Consider the following 22,600-nt stretch of genomic DNA (forward strand, 5'->3'; position numbering starts at 1 on the left):
GTGAACATTGAAACCACATCACGTTTGTTGGTTTTTATTTTTTATTTTATTTTACAGGCTGGCATTACTGTATCTGTATTTACAATTCATTTGAATAAAAACAGAGTTTAGGGGCAGGATCAAGATTTTCTATAAATCTCTCTCTCTGTATAGAAGTATATACAAAAAACAAAACAAGGGGAGATTTTTTTTTATCTTAAAAAAATAAGTAGGCTTAATTCTTGGTAGGCCCAATGAACCTAAATTCTGATCAGCTGAACATTCACAATTAATATGAATTAAAAAATACATGAAATACTATATTTTCTGTTCCAGCTTTGATGTGGAAGTTGTACTTCTTTTATTCTCCTCTCTGTGAATGTCTGAGCAGGGAACAAACACAATTTATTGACTTCATTACTTTCTTATATTTCCATTTAGTTTCTCAGTTGACCAATAGTTAACATTCAGAGTTCAGTGTTCAGCGTCTGTTATTGTTTCTGGCCGGAAACCTAACCTGAATGTTTATGTTTATGTTTACCTGTATTTATGTTGTCAGGGTCAGCCATGATAAACAGTAAAGTACTTAAAGGTCAAAGGTTGACACTCTGAGATGCTGACAGAGACAACAAACAACAACGAGAGGGGGTGACAGGTGTTAGAGCTACTTGAATGCAGCAGTGCTGCCCCCATGGAGGTTGTGGCAGAAAGCAGAACTGCAGGACAATAGTTGGACATGGCCAGGCATGCTTGTTCTTATCTCCAGTTGTTTGTAAGTCGAATGTTCATAAATTGAGGACTATCTGTATAATGTTTATTTGAACCATACAGTCTCTCAAATTCACAGAGACATCCGCTTATTCCATTTTAAAATAATTTATTTCATTGTACATCCATACAGTCATTGCAAAAGCATGTCCAATCACTCTGCTTTATTAGTTAGCACATACACTATATATACTATAACACTTAGACACAGGCAGGAAAAAATGTAAATATAGCTCTGTCAATATAACAGTAAACATTTGGCAAACAGTCCTTCCATACTTGGAGGAGCAGGAGAGTCGAAGATGGATATGGAGATGTTGGTATGTTGTTCTGCTCCTTTTAAATTATGTACACACTGCTGCACAGCCACCCACAATTTCTAACACCTCGTCAAACAGTCTAGACAAAATAAGAGGGGAACAGTTAGAGGAATTTATAAAAAATAAGAACACATGGACACAAACAAACAGCATCAAATGAACTCACCTCAAAACATAAGACCTGACCTCGGCTGACTTTTTCAAGGCACTGTGGGAAACGTAATCAAGACACAAGACAAGTGTTAGAGGCGGTCATCATGAGGATATGTTAATAATCACTTCAGCCAGGAATCTTTTAGGAGAACCTGCGTGTGGATATGTTAGAGGGGTATTTTTCCATCAAGGATTATCTGGCTCGGTTTCTGCCCTCTTAGCCAATTCTCCCTTCTTCTCACAGCACTTCTCAGCCTGTTGACTCATGGTAATGTGAAGAGTTAGACTGTGTTAGATCATCCAGAGTTATTTTTAGAAGCTGTGGAGTGCCACCCTGACATCACTTCTACCCCTCCACCTAAAGGCGTTCCCTGTCTAATCCCTCATTTCCCCCCCCTCCAGTAGCCCTCCCATCTATGGCGATGCCTTTCGGGACCAGATCCTAATGCCTTGAAAACCACAAGCACGATAGGGAGCACTTTACGCTTAGCAGGACAAGCCTGTCTAGTAATCTGATCACAGCTGTACATTCAGGTGTGGATTGATCAAAACAAATCAATGATACACTGAGATCTCACTATTTGAGCCAACTGGTTGTGTGTCAATCATGTGACCCAGTTTTTAGTGTGAACAAATGTGTTCTGAACTCAACCTCAGACGACCACACTGAAGGTCAGGATATTACACATGTAACATCACACAACTGCATCCAGTCTATGTGCTCGTGGTAAACAGACAACATAAATGTGATTACGAGCAATCAGCAGGATGTGATAGATTGTGATGACGATGATGAGGTGTGAAGCAAAGTTGTCACAATTCAGTGGTAGTGGGTGTAAACATTTAATCAACATTAAGTTAAGTCCTTTTTTCTGTCAACAAAGTTCATGGAATCAATAAAGTGAAGAAGAGCTTCCCGAAACAAGAACAGTCTACTTCCTCTGTGCGATCTACCACTACTATCGTCCATTACAATGCTACGTGAGACATAATTTTTCAATGACAATGACAATGACAATATAGTTTATCGTACCTCAAACACGCATACAACATCCATCTCATGTAAAAATACTCATTAGAAAAAGTATTATTACCAAACTACACCCACACTATGGAATGCACACTCACAGCAGCATATGGAGACATAGAACACTGCTCGAAACGTTGAAGAGAACGCCTCATCATCAGGGTGTTACACCGAGTATAATCCCTAGGGTACCAGAGTGTTAAAAAAGCACAAGTGATTGTAAATTATTCAGTCACATTGGTACAAATTTAAGTGACAACTACTCCTTTGTGTGAGGAGGAACAGGATTTCATTCGCTGCCCTACAAAATGACCTCAGGCGGGCTACCTGTGAGCATTTATCTGCCCAAACCATCAGTAACAGACTCCACAAATGTGGTACGAGAGACTGTCATCTGGTGGGACATGTACTCACAGCCCAACACCATGCAGCCTGATCGGCATTCCCTAGAGAACATGAAGGTCTGCCACTGGTGACCTGGTGTTTCTATCCTCAGAGCGATTGTCAGACCTTACACTGGTGCAGTGGACCCTGTGTTCTTCCTGTTGCGTAGGTCAATATGACCAGAGTGAGTAGGCAGTTCCTGGATGATGAAGGCATTGATACCATTGACTGGCCCTCATTCACTTAAATCCAACTGAGCACCTGTGGAACATTATGTTTTGTTGCGTCTGATGCCAAATACCTCCAGAGACTTGATCCAGTCTGGGAGGAGATCCCTGAGGACATCATCAGGACTCATCAGAAACATGCCCAGATGTTCTCTTGAGTGCATACAGTCATGTATGGACCCCATAAATACTACAACTGATGGGCAGATGATTTTGGTTTCCATTTACCGTTAGCATCATTACGTTATATCCAGTTACTTTGATGGTACTATAAAGATAAAACATTATCATTCCCTCCTTTAATGCCTTCAAATATGCACTTCCTCATTACCAAACATCATCTTTTTCTTTCCTACCGTGTTCTCTCTCTACTTCATGCTTCTCTAGACCGCAGCAGAAATACCAGAAGTAAAGCCTTCTGACACTCGTTGAAAGCCTACACCACTGGAGCATTTAAAAGCTTAAATAGTAGAGCCTGTACCAGAACCAGAATGCAGCTGCCTAATAGAAAGCCTATAAATAGCTTTGTTAGAGCTGAAAAACACAAAATTTGGTATTTTAATTGAACGAACATTAATCTTTGCCGCATTATCACATCCAAAAGCAGGACTTGAAATGTACGAGATGTATCGGGGTTAGACAGAAGGGAGCAGAGGTAGTTTGGCACATGAAGAAGAAGAGAGGAAGAGGGAGGGACAAATGAGTTGCTATTGGTTCAATTTGATGTCATGATAATTCATGACTGATTAGGGACAGGAATCAATCATTTTTACAGAGTTGGTTTGATCTAGTGCTTTAGTATTGATGATTGTAGCAGATATATATCATTTATAAATGTATATACTTTATCAAAGACATTTATAACAGACACGTGCTGCCAATGGCGACATGTTTCTAAAACCATGAACAACCTGTCTCTTTCGCATAGGATCAGATTCTCTCTCACATACCTGTGAATATTCTGGGTTTATTTACCCTTGTGCTTGTCAGACTCTGGAACAATAATTTCTGTTGGGAGAAGAATATATAAAAACATATGTTTTCTCATGTCTTAAGGTATAAATAACATTTGGTATATTATTCACTGGTAAGAATTCACACTTACGGAATCTATAAGCATGAACTAGGCAAATGTTTTTTTTAAAATTTAAAGTTGAGTAATGCAACAGCATGATCTTATTTTCCTGATGAGCATAACATAGAATATTGACACCACTTTCATGCATGTATGTTAAATATAAATATTGAACCAAACACTGGTGAGTTTAGCTTAGCATAAAGACAGAGTTCAGAGGGAAACAGTTAGCCTATCCCTTCTGGCTGAAATATAAGTATACAAAGGCGAAGAAGCAGTTCCAGTACAGCAATGCATCATATAATACAATAAATATAGAATAATAAATATGCAATTCATTCAATGAATGCATTCCTTTTCTGCTAGGCTTAGTACAGATGCAGACCAGCTATGAAAAGGGGACTAATACTCTCATCAAATTCTCAACAAAAAATAGTGAAGTATTTCCTTAGAATAGTTTTTGCTCCACAAATCTCAACAGATTGAAGATCTACGGCATGAATTGAGAGCTTGTTCCCATTGTTTGTTGATACATACGTTTAACTTCCAGCTTGCAAGAGACAGCAGCTTCTCCTTCTGCGTTCTTTGCTCTACAGGTGTACACGCCGCCGTCAAAGCTGCAAGGCTTTCGGATCTCCAGGGAGCAAATACCCTGGTTTGAGATCTGGCGGAACTTGGGGTCGTCACCGATGATCATCTGATTCTTCAACCACTCGATCTTAGGCTGAGGGGCAGAGAGGCACGTATGAACTCATTCAGACTCCTACAGCTACCTCAAATAAATGCTATTGTTCTGAAAAGATATGGAATATGCTAATCTTTAACTTTTGGCCAACATTTTGAACTTTGAGATGAGATCACCTTCCACACATACGTGCATTAGTTACATGAAAGAACTAGAAATTCACTCAGCAGAATACATACCACGCCCTAACAATCAAGACACACACTTTCAAAATGCTGCCTTCAGGTTCCATGTAATCTTTGGTAATGTGCAGAGGCATGAATCCATCTACTCATATACGTCGACTCAACAATTCATAACTGGCCATTCGTCCCCCCAGTTTCATTGTAGTCCATCAAGTGATAAAAAAGGTAAAAGAAGTCTTATTTATAATAACCACAGATGTTCTTATATCATGTCATGCCTCCTCCCTTTCCAGTTATACACTGCTAGGAATTCTAATACTGTATCCTGTCATCATCATCTCCGTCATCACCATCCTGCTCATCAATACTGATTCAATGGTGTTGCATGTGTTTTTTAACACATCAAACCTGCTGTGCAAGTATACTGGGGGGGGGGGATTGGAAACAGTGGACTTTCAGCATGTCTTCAGCTTGTCTTCCAGTGAGGTCAGTCAGTCTGTGCTGAGCGTGACAGTTACGTGGAATTAGAGAAGCTCAAGTCTTTTCCTTAAACCCCGGTATGTGCTGCTCTGGGTCTCAGTGACATTCGTGTGTAGATTTCCTTATGGTCAGACATCATGTGATGTGACTCCAGTTATTGGATTTCACCCCAGCTGATTCATTTCAGAACAGTTTGCTTAAATATTACCTCACTAATTTGAGAAGCATATTTTGTTCCGTATCCTTGCTGACGACAAGCTTTCAAAATAGAACTTTCTTCCATTTTAGGGAGTTCAGTGACGTGTAGTTTTAGAAGGCAAAGGTCAAACATTTCGTGAGTATGTAGGTTAATCTCGATTAGAATAACAGCTGGAAGCAGCATTTCTTAATATTAATTGACATACCTTGGTAAAACTATTATTAATTACTACAACATTAGTCTTCCAATTACTATTAATATTATTAAAGGGAATTAAATAGAAACCTGCCATGCTACAGTGAAACAGTTTTGACATCATAGATATTTTAGATATATGAGGGCAGACATTGACAGTTAAACGTGTTTTTCTTCAGTTTAGAAAAATTGAAGACAAACTGAGCTGTAAAATAAAATAAAAAAACTTTTTGTGGAGTTCTTCCACTCCATCGCCCTTTCTGATCACTGGGGTGGGTGTCCTCACCCTTGGCAGTAGATTAAATAGTGTTTAGTTGACCCTCTGGCAGGAGGAAGGAAGTCCTGCAGATGTTAATGACCAACACTATCAATAAGTGGTAATGCATCTAGTGCTGGATATCCTGATACATCTGTAGGTTTTATATGACTGGAAAAGTTGGGAGTCCGAAATCTGGGTTCAAATGAGATCAGTCTAAATCAATGCGGAGAATTTATTCATTGAAGGAAAAGAATTTCTTTTAGAAGGCCATAACCAAAACCGATATACTTTACTGTTTAATGCCAACATTTTCAGGAGTATTTAATGAAGTGTTTTGTCACAGGAAGATTCTCTATTTAATATAACAAAAAACAAACAAAAACAAAACAGCAGCAAATCCTTAAATTAAGACAGAAGCCTGAAAATATTTTACAGCTTCGCTTCAAAATGAAGTTGAAATCAAAACTGCAAAATAGCTTAACCCAATTCATCTTTGTAGCTCTACTTCATTAATGCATTTGTAGCCCTACTGTAAATGATAATTTTGACCTATCTGCCGTGCCTGTTCATCTACAACACATAGAAACAAAATTAGATTTTTCTTCAAAGATTAAGAACCATTTTCATTGTTTACAGCCTAAATACGTTAGAATTTAGACCGTAGCAAAAACTGTAGGAATGATGAAGAAAATATGCACATGAGTAGATGGTTGTATCATGTATGGATGTACACTGCAAAAGAATGTTATTTGTTACTCATAATTTAATAATTTCTGTGGGTACAATTGTGGCTTGAAGGCATGCAGGTTCATTCCAAATAAAGCCCACAGATCAAAAAAACAAAAAAACAAGCCACGTCTGTGCAATCCCAGGTCAGCGTGACGAAGTGTGCTGCCGATCTCTACTGAGCAGGTGGCAGTCGACACTCGAACACAGACGCACATACAAGACTGCAGCACACTTATCTAAACACACACCAATCCTTCCTGTGGCAGTTGGAGAAATTCTTTAGCGAGCTGAAGTAAGCATCAGTCACACTGATCTTGCGGTCCCTAGAATATCCAAAAGTAAATTGAGATCCAGACTCTTTCAAATCCTCTCCTGTGGAACCGTCTCCCAGGGAGCAGAGACCCTGTCTACTGTAAAACCTTCCTGTAGAACTTAGTCAGGCTTAGCAAGACCTTTTAATGATGTAATAGGTTTAGGACTGCTGGAGGATTTCCTGTTATATATGCACCACTAATAAATCACATTATTATTATTATTATTATTATTATTATTATTTATAGTAATTTATAACAATATTTTTATTAATAATAACTATTGTTATTATCATTAATTATTATTAGATTATTTTTATTATTATTATTAATAATAATAATAGTAATAATAATAATAATAATAATAATAATAATAATAATAATAATAATAATAATAATAATAATAATAATAATAATAATAATAATAATAATAATAATAATAATAATAATAATAATAATAATAATGCAGAACAGTGCCCATGCAGAACAGTGCCTTCAAGGGGTCTGCAGTCTTCTGTTTTTTTAACTGCCACTGTCACCAATTGCTTGCTCGCAGAGGAATTTTGGGTTTATTGTGAAAGGGAATTCATATCAGCATTTTTGTGCGGCTTAACATAACTTTGGTTGTGATTTGGAACTATATAAAGTATACTGTACATCCTGCAACTACATGAAATTAGGCACAGGATGTACCTTCCCCTCTTTTCTATCCCATCATATTTCTTTGTTTAGGTCTATGTGTGTGTGTGTATGACAGTCACACTGATTACACTGATTAAGTCGAGACAAGTGGCTAAAATGAGGCCTTCTGCAAAACACGTCCACTTAGCCATGACGGAGCAACAGGCAGGAGTTTATCGTTACCTTTGTCTTCACTTGCGTATCTCTCTTCTCTCCTTTCTCCCTCACAGCTGCCTGATGAGGAGGAGTCGGTGCCCCTATATGCACCAGCACTTTAACAGATATCTGGATAATTTATCATGCTACATGCCTTTCTGCTGGACCTACTCAACACCTCTCAGACCGCTCTGGACGCCAGTGTGAATGGCTCTAAATAAACAAGTGCTACAAGATTCTTAGTGTTCATGTGTGAAATATTATCCCAGTTATTTAAAAGAGTTTGAGAGTATCAGTGCACATGAGTAGGTGAGACAAAGAGTATTGTTCATTGCAGTTTCACGTAAACATGAGGCTTATTATGGAAATATCATAAGAGCACAGTTTCATTATTATTTGGGGGAAAACATGAGTTAAGAACAAGTTCAGAGTATGTGGATCTTCTTTATAAAGATTTCTTTGGTTCCTGGCCGTCAATAGACTTTTACGGAGCTACTGGTTGTTCTGATTGCACTGCACCCCTGTCAGGGACCCCAACAACAGGAAAGACATATTAATTCAGACACTGTGGTTAAATGGGATAGGCTTGAAATTCAGGGCACTGGATATATATTCCAATGTAGAGGAATTCACTCCATCCACCACTACAAAACCAGAAATTTGCTGTATAAATACACTGTCAGCTGTACGGTAATAACTTTAGGAATGCCAACAATTGCAGTACAAATGATTCTGGATCTTCTCAGTTGGAATATATACTGTCTGTTTGCTCTTAAATCTCCTTTTTTTTGTTGTTGTCTCAATCATACTGGCATCTGAAGACTGTCCTGCCATGGCCGTCCTTGGTGAGAGAAGCCAAGGACGGGTAAGACACATAATCAACTGCATTTCCATCAGGGACCGGCACTTAAGCCATCTGCGTCATTCAGACAACTGTAAAGATATGTTTAACCAGAGCGGCAGCGGCCAAGAAAAGTGAGAGACATGCTGAAACTTTGCAAAGACGTACCAGAGCAGCCCCCGTCCCATTTAGACAGTGAATGTCATGACTCCTGTAATCAGCTCATTCCTGTCCCGTGCTGTTCACACACCCGCTGCTCATCTTTCAATCACACACCACCCTACATAAACTCTGTTCAGCTGCTAGTTTTGGGCCAGATTGTTCCTGACCATTTGTCAACTGTTTTCTGATTTTTGCTTGATTCTTCGATTCTGCCTGTTTGCCTGCCCCCTGTCTGATGTGTCTGCCTGAATCTTTGATTACCTGGTTTTTGGGCTCTGCTCCACTTTAAAACTATGGATTTGGACTAACTTCGACTGTCATGCTTTTGGGTTCTCCCTGTTTACCGCCTCACAGTGAATCTTTATAGCAGTGACATTAATACCTAATTTGAGGATGTATACCACACTCTTTCTTTCTTTTGTTTTGTACAGTTTCTAATTCACATCTGTTGTCCCAAGGCAAATCAAAGACATACAAGCAAAATACAAATAAATAAAAAGAGTTTTACACAAAACCACCGGCACAAACCACCAGACCCAGACCCAGGTCACAATTTTCACTAAAATGCCATGCAAAAAATACAACCAATAAAAGTAATGCATGGGAGTAGGTCTGGTTTTGCTACTAACTATGGTTTGAAGGTCACACTCCAACATAAACTGGTAATATATTCCAGGTCTGTATTCCTCTGATGGATTCCACCATTAGACCAAATTTGGTCTTTCATGACTGTATTTCACAGTCTAGTTTGTCTACTCTCCAGTGCGAACAAAACAAAATGTACAATAATAAATGCTGAAACTGGAACACTGGAATCAAACTTTCTTCTGTATGAAAAATATCCAAACATCCAGGTGTTTTCCCATTGAGCTTTTACTGGGAGTAACTGGTTAAAACACTAGCAGCTGGTATTTGGTGTCAGTTATCAACACAACACCGATGAGATATATTTAAGAGTGTGTGTCTAACCTTGGGACATCCACGAACAGAACACAGCAGCTTGGTGGTGTATCCCACAGTGGCAGCGCGATCACTGAGGGGGGTGGTGAACCTGGGTGCCTCGCTGAAGTTGTGCTCCTGGTACTCAGGTGGCTTGTAGACAATACCTGTGAACACAAGAGTGAAGTTAAGACCTCTAAAGGAGCGAGGGCTTACAGCCTGATGATACTGACTCTAGAGTCATTGGAGACACATCAGGAAAGATCAGTGGGAGCAAAATTCCTTTCTTTCAAAAAAGGGCTATTTCTACACATTAGCTAATTCCGATGTAGGATTCTCCAACACCGACTCGTCCTTCAGGATAACTTTGAGAGGTTTCGTCTTCCATCTGTTGGCGTTGTTACAACATCATCTAGCGTGGCAGGTTTAGGAGGTGAAGCACGAACGAGTGAATATTTTAATTATCCTGGGAACATGATGCAGGTCCAGTTGGGTAGCGTCAAAGGATGTGGGCAAAACTCCAAGCGTGTAATGTTCAGCTTGTTGCAGCGTTAACAGTAAAGTGGATGCCATTAAACATGACTGTTAACATGAGTGTTAATATTAATATCTTTTATTGGGGTAAGCAAAAAAATGACTTTGCAAATATAGATCCGACCAACTTGTGCTACTAGAAAAGTGATGCAAATATTTTGTTTTATTGCTTATGAATTTGAAATAATTTTTATTCAAAAAAGAAAATTAGATTAACATTTCGACAGTTTGACTGTTTTAGCCACCTAGCTCCAATTTGTTTAAGCCCTACCTTTAAACCGTTTATTACATCGACAAACGGACCCACGGAAACGAAACGAGCGACTTGCCTGTCTTCTGGATAGTGGCGACCTCCTTGGTGACGGCGCTGCACTCGCTCATGCCCACCCGGTTCTGGACAAACACTCTGAAGCAGTACGAGTTGCCCATGATGAGGTCTGAGATGGTGGCAGTTAACCTGTGGTAGTTCTCCAGCACCGTGAACCATTCCTGCAACACAACACAGGTCTCATCTTCCTCTCTCAGTTTCATTTTAACCCTAACCCTAACACCTTATAAAGACTTTGATCACACCTTACACTTTAAGTAAATTAAGTAATGTAAATACAGTTACAATAGGGCGATGTGCACAGGTTTACTCCATTAGATTAAAGCCTTTAAACGGTCTGACGTGACTCAGTTTTGCATGTGAATGTCCTCCATACCCCGGTTTTCCTGTCGGCCTTCTGGATGGTGTATCCTGTGATCTCCGTGTTGCCATTATCCTTGGGCGGGGTCCATTCCAGAGCGGCGTTGAAGCCCCAGACGTCCACCAGCTTCACACTGGATGGAGGCCCTGGCAGCTCTGGGGACACATTAAAACCAGGATCCCCGTGTTCCTTTAAGCATCAAAGGTGTTCACTCCAAAGGAATTACATCCACACTGAACCGTGTTTATAACATACAGCAATGTCACCACACATTTTAACGGCAGCAGCTGACAGCGGTGTCACACACTCTGAGGTCAAAGGGCATTATTGTTAGAGGCGTGATATATGCTGGCTAGTACTTTGAATTCCTCTCAGAGTAAGTCATGAATCTAAGCTGAGCTCGCAGGTCTGAAATTAAGGCATCATTTACAGCTGATGTTGCAAGCATGCACATGTTTGTTTGAATGTGAACGTGTGCTTGTGCGACTCACCCACAATCTGGAGGGTCAGACTAGCTTTGTCTTCAAAGCTGTCCACTTTAACAGTCATCTCATAAACGCCAGAGTCTTCTCTCTGACCAGTGCGGATAAACAGGATGCTGTCTTTGTCGCTGTTCCTGATGTTGACCCTCTTTGTATCCAAAGGCTGACCGTCCTTCAACCAGGACACCACAGGTGCGGGTTTTCCCTTACGAGTTAAAAAAAGAATAAAGAGATGAGAGTGGAAAAAGACAAAGTAAAGCCCAATGTCTGTAAAGATCATGCATGTATGTGTGTATGTGTGTTTGTATGTGTGTGTGTGTGTGTGTGTGTGTGTGAGTATGTGTGTGTTTACTGGCGTACAAGAAAAGGGACGACCAGGTTGATCTGCTCTCCAACCTGCTTGACACAACGGGACCTGAGGGCTCGGGGCATCCGGATCCTGGGACGGTCTGAAAAACACGGGGTACATTCAGACATCCATTAACACTAAGGCCTAATTGTGTTTAACCTCTAACAAACTAGACTCACAACGAGGAAAGACTTTTGGTTTTGTATATATACATTTAAACATTAGATCAACAAAGATATCTGGAGCCTATCCCAGTGCACCGCTGAGCCACACAGACACACACAGAAAGCCAGAGAACCTGAAGAGAACCCAAATTTACATTCATCTCAGTATTTTTAACGGTATTTTCATGATACAATATTTGAAATAACACCAGTCCCAGTCCCAGATGGCGACCAGCTGTATTGGGAATGTAAGCGCAGACAGTTTTCTGTGTGAGGTGAGTTCAGTATCTGGGTAGAGGGAGGCAGAAGAAGACGAAGACCCTGCATCCAACAGCTCTTAAAATAGCTCTGCTGATGAGACTTGGATGAAGCCCAGCACGTGTTCCTTGGTGTCATGCACAGAGCGGCAGTGGGAAGGTGTCATCACTTTCAACTGACTGGAGTGGTCGAGCACCACATTCATAAAACACGCGGTACACAATATACAAGAGGCTGGACCCTGTAGACACCCACATCAAGTGGTAACAGCTCCAGCTGTGAATAATATAATACTCTAATGAGGCATGTTATATTTGCTCACATTGCTCGGTGTGTGTCGTTCTCATCATTCTAACATTCATCACCACTAAACTGTTGCACAGGCTGGGACCCGACTGCTGGAAGCGTCCCTTTCCACGAGGCTCAGGTCTGCCTCCAGATTTGGCTCCGACACTAATCCCTGATAATCAGCACACTTCCCAGCAATGCCCAGAAGGGTTGCTGGCATTACAGCGTTCATCAGCCAGCAGGTACCCCCCCACCCCACCCTGCAAACTATCTCTAATCAGCCTTTGTCTCTGGATATAGTGTCTTTGTTGTGGGCTTTCAGCATATGTAGGACAAAGTGTCTCTATCAGAAGCTTGTACATGTTGATGGGTGTCTGGTCAGGACACAGTGTCAGTTGATTTTACCCCCAGTGAGCCACCTAGAATCCATCAATTAGCCTCATGTTTCCCTTTCCTCAGCTGAGCAGCAGCTCTGGTTGCATAACTGCCTTTCTCCACTAAAGTTTCCTGTTTGTTGTCAACGGTTTGAATCCCATCCAGGAAATACCATCAGAGCCAGTAAGCCGTCCTTCTGAAAGTGGATAACTGGGGTACAGTACATCACCTCACCTCAGGTCTAAATTACGCTTCAACCTCGTCGTGGCTTCAGTAATGAAACCAATGCTAAATTATTTGTAAAAAAATAAATTAAAATAAGGTATCAGGAAAAGAGGTTCGGTGTGTATTTTGAAGCACTTATTTTAATGGAGAAATAATTTTTTACATTTCATCAAAATGATTTTAAAAATGGCAATGTAATGAGAAGACTCGAAGATTTGACCGCCAGATGTGTTGTGTTGTTCAATTATTCTCTGATCATATTGTTTTTTGATTTGTTTTAATTCAGCATTAAAATTAATTTTTCGAATTATTTACAGCGATCTCTGCTGGTCCGTTTGTGTTTAGGGAACATTTGGAATAGAAGTGTTCCTCAAATGTTTACTGAGGATGTATGGACAGGTTATTTATTGCACAGCCACAATGCGACGACTGTGCAACGCCGCAAAACAACTAGAGAGCCCCTGTTAGTCATTTAAGTGAGTGACAATGAGCTGACAGTGACAAGGTTGAAAATAAGCGCTGCAGCCAGATGGCTCATGACGCAAACGCCTTCCTTTCTGGAGTCAGTCGTCTGCTAAAGCTTCTCAGAGGCGGCAAACAAAAAAAAAAAGATCGAAGATGCAATATTTTTTCACCCTGGGCTGGTTATATTTATCTTTGGTAATTTCTAATGTTTCTGTCCTAAATAAAATCATTTAACTCCATTTTAATTAGTTTACTGCAACTGTTGATTTAAGTTAGAATTGCAGGGGACACATCTATGTTTGAACATCTTTTTTCAAATTTGCTTTGTTATTTGATTCAAAATGTTCCCATAGTGACTGAATTTTTCTTGTTTCAAGTTGTTTTATTTTCCATGACTATAAATCACTGATTTTTATAAATGCTAAAATATACTTTAATTACTTATTATCCGTATTTGCTTTACACTTGAGTCCTTTTAGATAGTTTGCTATGGTTAAAAAAAATCGAAAGTTTGGAAGACTCCACTTTTTAAAAAAATATTTTTTAAATTTGTCAAACCACCAGTAAAGTAATGATTTTACGTGTGCATTTAAGTCAAAGTGTGTTCTAGAGCCGATGAAAGGTCTTGTCAGCACCTTTGTGATTTATGATCTTACATGTGAGCGGTAATACTACCTCTACCTCCCTGGATGCAACTTGAGCATTTTAAAGATAGGTCGTAAGTTACGACGATTAGAGCTCTTGATAAAGAGGTTGGAGACAGAGGTTTTTAGAAGCTTTCATATTAGGCTTTAAAACCTGCTATTTTTGTGGGAAATGTTTGTTTGGACTATTTGCACAGTTAAGGACACAATGAATTTTTACCACTCAAGGTTTATACAAACCTACCATTTCTGATAGGCAACTTTAAAGGGATCAGTTGACATTTGCTACTGGCTGCTACTCACCAACGACCTCTCGGATCGGGACAGGCCGGGCGAGTGTTCCGGGTTCACTACGCCCACCGGCGTTCACAGCCACCACGCGAACCAGCAGCAGGTCTCCGGCCGTCAGTTTCGTGATGCAGCAACGGTTGGCTGGGGTCAGCTCCTCTTGAGCTGCAACCCAGTCTGATGCTGCGGAGAAGCACAGTTTCGTGTTTGTAGTACAATTTATATTATAAAGCATGACAGCACGTCAAGGGACAACCTTTATCTGTGCTTTTTCCAAATACACATTCCATTTTAAAAGGTAAAACATCCCATAATGGGGCATGATAAGTGGTTTACTGGTTTACAAACTACCGGCTGCAAAAGGAGAACACTTGGTTGTCATGATGAAATGTCAGAAGATATGCTGCCATCTGAGCAAATGAGCGAGTCTAAAAGTGGCGTCAGCGGTGACAGCCGGTGAAATACAGCCTGCCTTAATAAACCTGGACCCAGCTATGAGTCTATCCGCCATCTGACAATCTGAAGACAGGTGCAGCCACACACACACACACACACACACACACACACACACACACACACACACACACACACACACACACGGTGACTCACTTCCATCTTTGCAGTACTCCACTGCGTATCCATCCAGGCCAGAGTCTCCTATGATCGCCGGCGGCTTCCATGTAATTGTGAGGCTGGAATCGTTCACGTCTTCCACAGACACATCCAGAGGGGCGCTGGTGGGGACTGACGGGGGTTCAAACAGGGCAGTTTAAAATGGTGTTGAAGTGGATGACGGTAAGATGAGGAATACATCATTTATAATAATTCTATTTCTGATTTGAAAATTATTTCGCTGCAAAGATGAATCAATCTAATTTAATAATTTAATGGGTTTTTTTTAACAGGAAGGTGGAAATGATGGCAGTACCTGCAGGAGGTGGGGGTGTGGGGGCCTTTGGTGGTTCTTCAACTACCGCAACTTCTGCTGGAGCGGCTAACAACACATATGCAACAGGTTACTGAGGTTTAAAGAATCAAATGACATCATTTACAACAATAAAAGGGCTTGAGGATGAGTGTATTTCCCACGTCACGATACTGAAACCTTCCACAGACATTGAATCAGGAGGATCAAATTTTCTCCCACTGGTGTTCCAAGCTGGAGGAAAGCTACAAAGCTGGATCAAGTCTATTTTGCAGCTGGGTACCAATTTTGTTGAATGTGTGGTGTTTTATGTGTACCGTCTGTCGGAGCATCTGCAGGGGGAGCATCTGCATCAGCACCAGGAGCAGCAGCATCAGCAGCAGGAGCATCTGTAGCAGGAGCATCTGTAGCAGGAGCATCTGTAGCAGGAGCATCTGAAGCAGGAGCATCTGCAGGGGCAGCAGCTAGCACTGAAATGCCAGTAGGAAAGCCAAGCTACCAATTGCTTACATCATGACATTAGTCATATTGGAACTCAATCGGTCTTGACACAATTGATCAGTGGGCGAGTCCCAAGGAGCAAGCAGGACGACGGAGGGGAATGGTTAATGTTTTCTGTTATAACTATGGCAACAGATGATTCTGACTCCTGAGGTTTTAAAGTTTACTGCCAGAAGTACCAGTAAAACGCAAAAGATCACAAGCCAGACATACACACCATGAGTGGTGCAAGGTCAGATACAAACACACACTTCACACATTGTTGCATATGTGTATGTGTGTGTGTGTGTGTGTGTGTGTGTGTGTGTGTGTGTGTGTGTGTGTGTGTGTGTGGAGTGCTGCACTCTTTATGCTCAGTAGTAAATGTGGCGTCAGCTGCCTCTTCAGTGAATGGGGCATCCATCAGGTGTTTCATGTCTTAATATATAAACTATATGTTACAACAGATAAAAATCCAGTCACACAAGTGTACCCCCCCCATGAATGCACTTAAACGAGACGCAGTGAAACGAAACCCTTAAATGACAAAAGGAAACTAGAAGACTTTCTATTGAATGGACACTGATGAAACCACTCTCACCGACAAAAAAAAAAAAAAAAGATACTAAGAATGAGCAGAAAATTATATCTGCAAGGATGCCACAGCTGGGGCAACATAAGTGGGATCATGCCGTTGGCATGCTGGAGGTGGGGCAGTCCATCAGATGAGTTCCTGGGAGGGGGGGTGAATTCTCACCATACCACAGCAGTGTGACCATGCCAAGATATGTGGCCAGAAGACTGGTCAACATCGGGTAATGACCCAGAATCAGGATGGGCCTTTACCCGCTGCACCCCAGAAACAGACCACAGACCATCGACACTCATACCAGGCCTGTGCCCAGGACAACAATGAGGGGCACTGCTTCCAGATCGTGTAACATGACATGCAAATCCAGCTGTGTTGCCGGACAAATTTAGAGTGCAAAAGCTTTCGGTTTAATTTTTTCAGCGTGTCAAAATAATGACGTTTCTAAGGAAAAACAGAGTGTTACCTGCATATGAACGACACGTCAACAGCATGCAACCCTCCCAACCACCAACCCATCCAAGAATTGATCCAGTTATGTGAACAAGTGACAGCGTGCACAGTTTAGTAGTGAAGGTTGCAGTAAGCAGAACGTTGTTCCATCCTTTGAATCACAATATCTGCCGCTTTTCATCATCAGATGAATTTCACATGGTGCAAAAAAAATAGCTATTGTAAAGCAGAAGTACTGAAAAATGACCACGTTTACCGGTAAAATAAGAAAACCTAGAAAACAACTGAAATGTCTACTTCATCAGTCATGAAATGACAAAATTCTGTTTGGGACATTTTACAAATTGAATGTTATTTCAGAAACTTCTATTTGTGGTGTGATTTAGATGTATTATATTATACTGACAGTTACTTCTGTTAATGTAAGCCTAGCAATAGGCAGAATAATAAAAAAACACTTATAATACATGATATATAAATAATAATCTATACAAGCATTTCTTAAATTAGAAATTAGAATTGAGGATTTAAGATTATAGGCCCACAGCTACAGTCTGAACCCAAAGCTGTCCTATCATAGACCGGGTTTGGGGGGGTTCCTTCAGGACCGGTACCTGGAGCGCTTCCTTCAGCACTGGGGGTACCCTCTGATGGAGCGACGGGGGCGGCCTCCCCCTCCGCTGGAGCAGCCTCAGTAGGAGCGGCTTCCACAGGTGCAGCCTCCACCGGTACAGGTGGAGGCTCCGGGGGGGCCTCAGACGCCTTCACCGCAGCCTTCTTAGCTGGGGACTTCTTGATGGGGGCAGGTTTTCCAGGCATCTTACTGACACACAACAGATCCTCCGTCGCAGGACCACGATGAGTTCAGGTGATATATATAGTCTGAGGGTTGGACCTGAAGTTAACCCCACCCATTCTCTGAATTCACCCCTCCCACGTTTTTCACCCCACGGCCCCTTCACTTAAATCCTCTCTGTACACAGTCCAGTAATCTCTTCTGGGAGGGAAACATCCAACTTTTACACATTTTTATTTTTAGATTTTAAAAGATAATTTAACACAATGCCATAAAGAATTGACCTCATCAAAACACATCTATAGAAAATAAACCTACGTCCTCGGAAGCTGGTAGAAACTGTACTAGGTTTAGTCCCAAAATGTGATTTAGAAGCTAAATAAACTAAACTTCCAGCATTTCATGTTGAATGTGGAAACATAAACTTCTGCTGCATACCGCTATTAAAACAGTTCTTGTGTAGTATGGTCATTGCAGAGCTGATAAATAGCATATTTTGCCAATAAACGCAATGCATTAAAGAAATAGTTTTTGTTTTCAAATGAATATGATCCTATTTGGATGTGCTAATGGGCTCTAGAGAAAAAAATATTACCAGTTGAGACAAGCGATGATGTAAAGAATGGCATGACTTTATTGTGTCCATTACTCAATGTTAGACATATGGGATTTGATGTGGTTATAGAGACATGCCAAACAGCTGTTATCAGGCCCCCCCTTTTTAAGCTAAGTGCTCGTTCCTACTGGAGGAAGACAATAAAACCACAGAGGATGCCTGTTTTCTGCATACAGGGGCCAGACCTTCTCTTAGATCAATGCACAGATGAGTGATTGTTGTCGCAGATGCACAGATTATTTACAGTGTTTACAAGAATGACATCATGTACAAAAGAGAAATAAACCTTTACAAATATTTCCATAAGAAAACCCAAATGTCTGCTTCTTAAAACAATGTGGGAAAAAAAAAGGAAGATATCCAGTTATTTAAAAAATCCCTCCCGTGATAAGGATAAGCGTAGTAGGTCCAATGAAACAAAAGTTTGGGAAATGCAGCAAGGACACATGCATCAGCGTTACATTTCCAGGCTAACATTTGTTCTTACACTGCTTTTAACTCTTAGGCAACTCCATGAGGATGTCAACTTTTTCACACTTTTAAGTTGTTCAAGTTGTGTTACACAAGCAGCCTGGTCATCAATTACATTCTCATCTATTGCAGAGCTAACTGACACACACCTTGTCTTAACTAACAGCTTGTCACCATGACTACGAATCACAGGTCCAAACTGATCATCAATTCTCCACCTCAATCTTTGCATCAACATTAAAGTGGCCTCAGAGTATAGGTGAGAGGAAGAAATGGTATTCCCTCTAAAATCGAGGCCTCCGAGTGGTCGGTTCAAGCGGCTCCAAAGCAACTTCAGGCCAAATTGTGTTTCAGGCACAAATAGACTTAGGCATCAAGTCTCTACTTTACATCAGCAACACGCCGTGGAAAGCAGAGGAAGATCTGGACAGAGTATAGCAGTTTGAGGTACTTGAGGGTCGAGGGGCACATCACTAAGAGGTCTGAAAATATACCTACAGTTCCACTTTAGGCTCCATTCCTGCACCACAAGAGGAGTCAAGCTATGAGCAATAAATACTCTCTGTAATGCAGGTCTCTAATATATTATGTGCAAACAAATTAAGGAAACGTAACAGCAGGAAACCACTTATAAATCATTTTTTAAAGGTTTTTATGCCCAGCGCTCTCTCTCATATAACAACCCTTAAAACAACGCGAGAGGGAAACTGATTCCAAAAGTTTGGAAGAAAATATGCTATCAAAAATATTAAGAGCAAATATAAATAGGAAGGAAACCTTTGTACAGATTTTTATCTCTCGATGGCAGTTTTACTGAAGTTCTCCACTTTCCCCTTACAGGATGATAAATGTGAGTCATGTACTATCTTCCTGTTATCTGATGATGGTGTGTTAGGTGTACATGGGTGGGAGTCGCTGCATACAGACAGATTTGTGAACATGACTTAGTATAAAATCCTACAAAATCAAGATTTCAAAGTTGTATCCTCATCTACCACAAGAGGATTTTTGTGTTTTAAAACTGATAGCTAATTACAGAATATGTGTAAGTAAAGCCAGAAACAGCGGGCCACATTGGCACTTTTTCCTGTGTGTTTACAATGCAGTACATTAAGCGTTAACTGTTTCTGAGGTTATATCCGTGTATAACTGGAGTAAACCAGCAGCAACTGAACCCACGATGACAGGATTTCTTTAGTTTCTCACCCAGTTCGATATTCACTCAGGCAAGTTCCTGTTAGAGCTTCACAACTTCTGATAGTCAATCAATGATTGATGTGGTTTGAACAGACAGAAAAACATCCATGTCTATCTTCATTGCTGTGATATAGAGTGTGTCTTTTATTATGTGCTGAGCGCCTCATAAATCATGAAACTAACCAGGAGCAAAGAGGAAGGAAAAAGTAGATGCTGCCACCTAGAGGAATTAATAATGATCCGCATGTTTTGATCAAACTGATGATGATGTAGCTGCATAAGATTCAGTTACCACAAGTAGAAAATAAAGTGCATATTTTGCTGTGGTCGAGTTCCGATCCTAGTTTTGAAAAAAGAACGAAAAAAAAGAGATTCTTCTGAACTTAACGTCTTCGTGAACTGAAGCATGCACCTTCAACGAAAACCAGAAGGAGTAAGCACCAATAGTTGCGGTTGCAGCAAAAATAAAAAATAAAAAAAGGGTCTTGATCATTAAGATTATAGGTAATATTTTGCATCATATTATTCTGGTTACCATGCACGTTCAGATTCAACAATAACCCATTTGGAACAATCTTAAGATATATAGGGACAAGTCATTCCCGGACACGATCTCGACAGCTTCCTATTAAAGCAGGTTGTCTTTCCAATATCCTGACGGCAGGGCAGAGCAAACCCTTTGTCCATAATCTCTGTAGATCCTTAAAACAATTCATTTTATATCTGCTCACTGAGCACACAGTAATGTTAATTATTAATTCTTTTAAGTCTCATTGGGTATGCACCTGCTGCATCAACCTTAATAAAAAGTCTGATAGCTTGATCACGCCATTCTCAGAGTGTGGCCTGCAGAGTGGGATCCAGACAGCCCTCCCGTTCTGGAGACTCAATGTAGTTGGCAGATTCCTGTAGCTTTAGCAGCATGGCCATCTGGATATCAGGATGAGACAGGAAGACACAAGTGAGTTTAACTGGAGATGAAGAGACAGGATTTATTTGACATTTATTAAAATAATGCTTCATTATTTTCCAGACACCGAAGCAAAAATGTAAGCATTGGCTTTAGTGTCCAAAACAGATGCAACAAAATAGAAAAAGAATAGGTCTAAAAGAATAAAAATATAAATTTAAATTGATAAAGTGACTGTGCTTGTTCATTATTGATATATTAAATTAAAAATTGAAATAAAAAAATTAATAAAAAAAAAATGTAGTTGTTGACTTTGTCCATTTTCAGTTTGAGTTTGAATAAGAATTCCTCCTGGTGTGATAAATACTGCAACTGGTTTAGGATTTAAGATTTAAGAAATTTTATGAAGCCGAATGTTGAAATATCAAAGAAGGTTTTATTTTAAGTCACTCTAGTCTCACTTTTCAGTTCAGATTTGGTTATGTCAGCAGAAACCTCCAGTCTCACCAGTGGGTCTGACTCCAGTGTGCTGGGAGGAGAGCTTTCTTTGGGTGGCTTCTTCTCCTCATTGTGTGGACCTATAGTAGGGGGAGGAAGGTGAAAGAGCCTGGACTGGTCCTGCTGTGCATTGGGCCAAGGGAGAGTCCCTCTCACCCACTCCACGGGGTCCTCCCATACTGCCTTCTGCCCGTGCACCTGAGAGAACAAAGGGGAATATTTTGTCACACAACGCATGAAGACATAAAGGCACAAACGTCTAAGTCGGTTTCAGCGAACACACCTTGATGCCATCTTTGGCCCCCTCCTGCAGGTACGGAATGATGGAATGGTTCCACAAGTCAATGAACCACTGTCTGAACTCTGCTACTGACACCGGACATGACAGGAAGAAGCAGGGACCTGATGGAGGCAGAACTGGTTTACTGCTCATGCGCCGGTTATCGTCACTATTTACTCACCTTGTGTGAACCGTGTCTTACCTATGAGGAAGTCTGAAGTACTGTGCTTTTCCAGGAACGCGTGGAGGTGGTACCACAGCTGAGGGACCCAATCTAGTACCCGAAGGAGCGCCTGGTGGCGTTGCAAGTCCTGCTCCCTTTCCTGGTACGCTTCCACAGCTTTGCGATGCAGGTACCTCAGCAGGAACCCATTGGCTGGTTCCACATTGTTGGAGAATGTCACCATTCTGAGATGATATTCGAAAATTATTAGTTTTATTCAGTGCACTTAAAAAAATCCAGTTATATAGTGTGTCAAAGTAAGAGGAGGTATTGACCTGAAGCTGAGGTGCAGCCCATGGTTCGATGTCATCTTCATAGGCTGGTTGGTTGTTCCAATTATGTAAGGACTGAAACATAAACGCAAGATTTGGCATATTTTAATAAACGGAATAATATTAAAGCTCTTCAGTGAAGAAGCAGCGTCTGTTTGAAATGACTCACCATTTGTGATACTTGCAGGTCAGCGCTCCGTTAACAAGTTCAGAGATGGCTGCCGGGTCGCTAATGTCATCTATAATAACAACCAAAGGCGCCTGTCTTCCATTTTCCCTGTCAATCTGGTTTGCTAGATCAGACAGATACAACTGCAGCTCCTGAGAGAGGAAAAAAAAGTGAATTTAAATATTGTCTGTGTGTTTAGATATTA

The 22,600-nt window shown here is 40.7% G+C and overlaps 2 protein-coding genes across 5 annotated transcripts in view; both read right to left on the reverse strand.

Annotated features, from left to right (window-relative positions):
* Window positions 1-818: 818 nt before the first annotated feature.
* On the reverse strand, window positions 819-17,799 carry mybpha (myosin binding protein Ha). Of its 2 annotated transcripts, XM_068324870.1 has the most exons (14): window positions 17,578-17,799; window positions 15,759-15,890; window positions 15,445-15,510; window positions 15,126-15,260; window positions 14,532-14,699; window positions 11,821-11,909; window positions 11,470-11,665; window positions 10,994-11,133; window positions 10,619-10,778; window positions 9,786-9,922; window positions 4,471-4,657; window positions 3,809-3,866; window positions 1,234-1,275; window positions 819-1,146 (listed from the first exon to the last, which is right to left on the reverse strand). In XM_068324870.1, the coding sequence occupies exons 1-12, from the start codon at window positions 17,780-17,782 to the stop codon at window positions 3,826-3,828; spliced, it is 1,656 nt and encodes a 551-aa protein (XP_068180971.1). In that variant the 5' UTR covers window positions 17,783-17,799; the 3' UTR covers window positions 819-1,146; window positions 1,234-1,275; window positions 3,809-3,825. The 2 variants fall into 2 exon arrangements, with proteins under 2 accessions (XP_068180971.1, XP_068180979.1); XM_068324878.1 differs by lacking the exon at window positions 15,759-15,890 and having other exon boundaries at window positions 820-1,146.
* Window positions 17,800-18,082: 283 nt separating this feature from the next.
* nav1a (neuron navigator 1a) overlaps window positions 18,083-22,600 on the reverse strand; it is a 76,317-nt gene continuing 71,799 nt past the window's right edge. For 2 of the 3 annotated variants that reach the window (XM_068329576.1, XM_068329587.1), the window contains 6 exons: window positions 22,396-22,547; window positions 22,230-22,301; window positions 21,934-22,139; window positions 21,735-21,853; window positions 21,461-21,649; window positions 18,083-20,973 (listed from right to left, as the gene is read on the reverse strand). In XM_068329576.1, coding sequence (XP_068185677.1) covers window positions 20,878-20,973; window positions 21,461-21,649; window positions 21,735-21,853; window positions 21,934-22,139; window positions 22,230-22,301; window positions 22,396-22,547 — 834 coding nt within the window. In that variant the 3' untranslated portion in view covers window positions 18,083-20,877. The remainder of the gene's footprint in view (window positions 20,974-21,460; window positions 21,650-21,734; window positions 21,854-21,933; window positions 22,140-22,229; window positions 22,302-22,395; window positions 22,548-22,600) is intronic. The other variant, XM_068329596.1, reaches the window with a different exon arrangement.

This window comes from Antennarius striatus, chromosome 2, assembly GCF_040054535.1.
Source record: "Antennarius striatus isolate MH-2024 chromosome 2, ASM4005453v1, whole genome shotgun sequence".
In the NCBI taxonomy this organism is placed as follows: Eukaryota; Metazoa; Chordata; class Actinopteri; order Lophiiformes; family Antennariidae; genus Antennarius; species Antennarius striatus.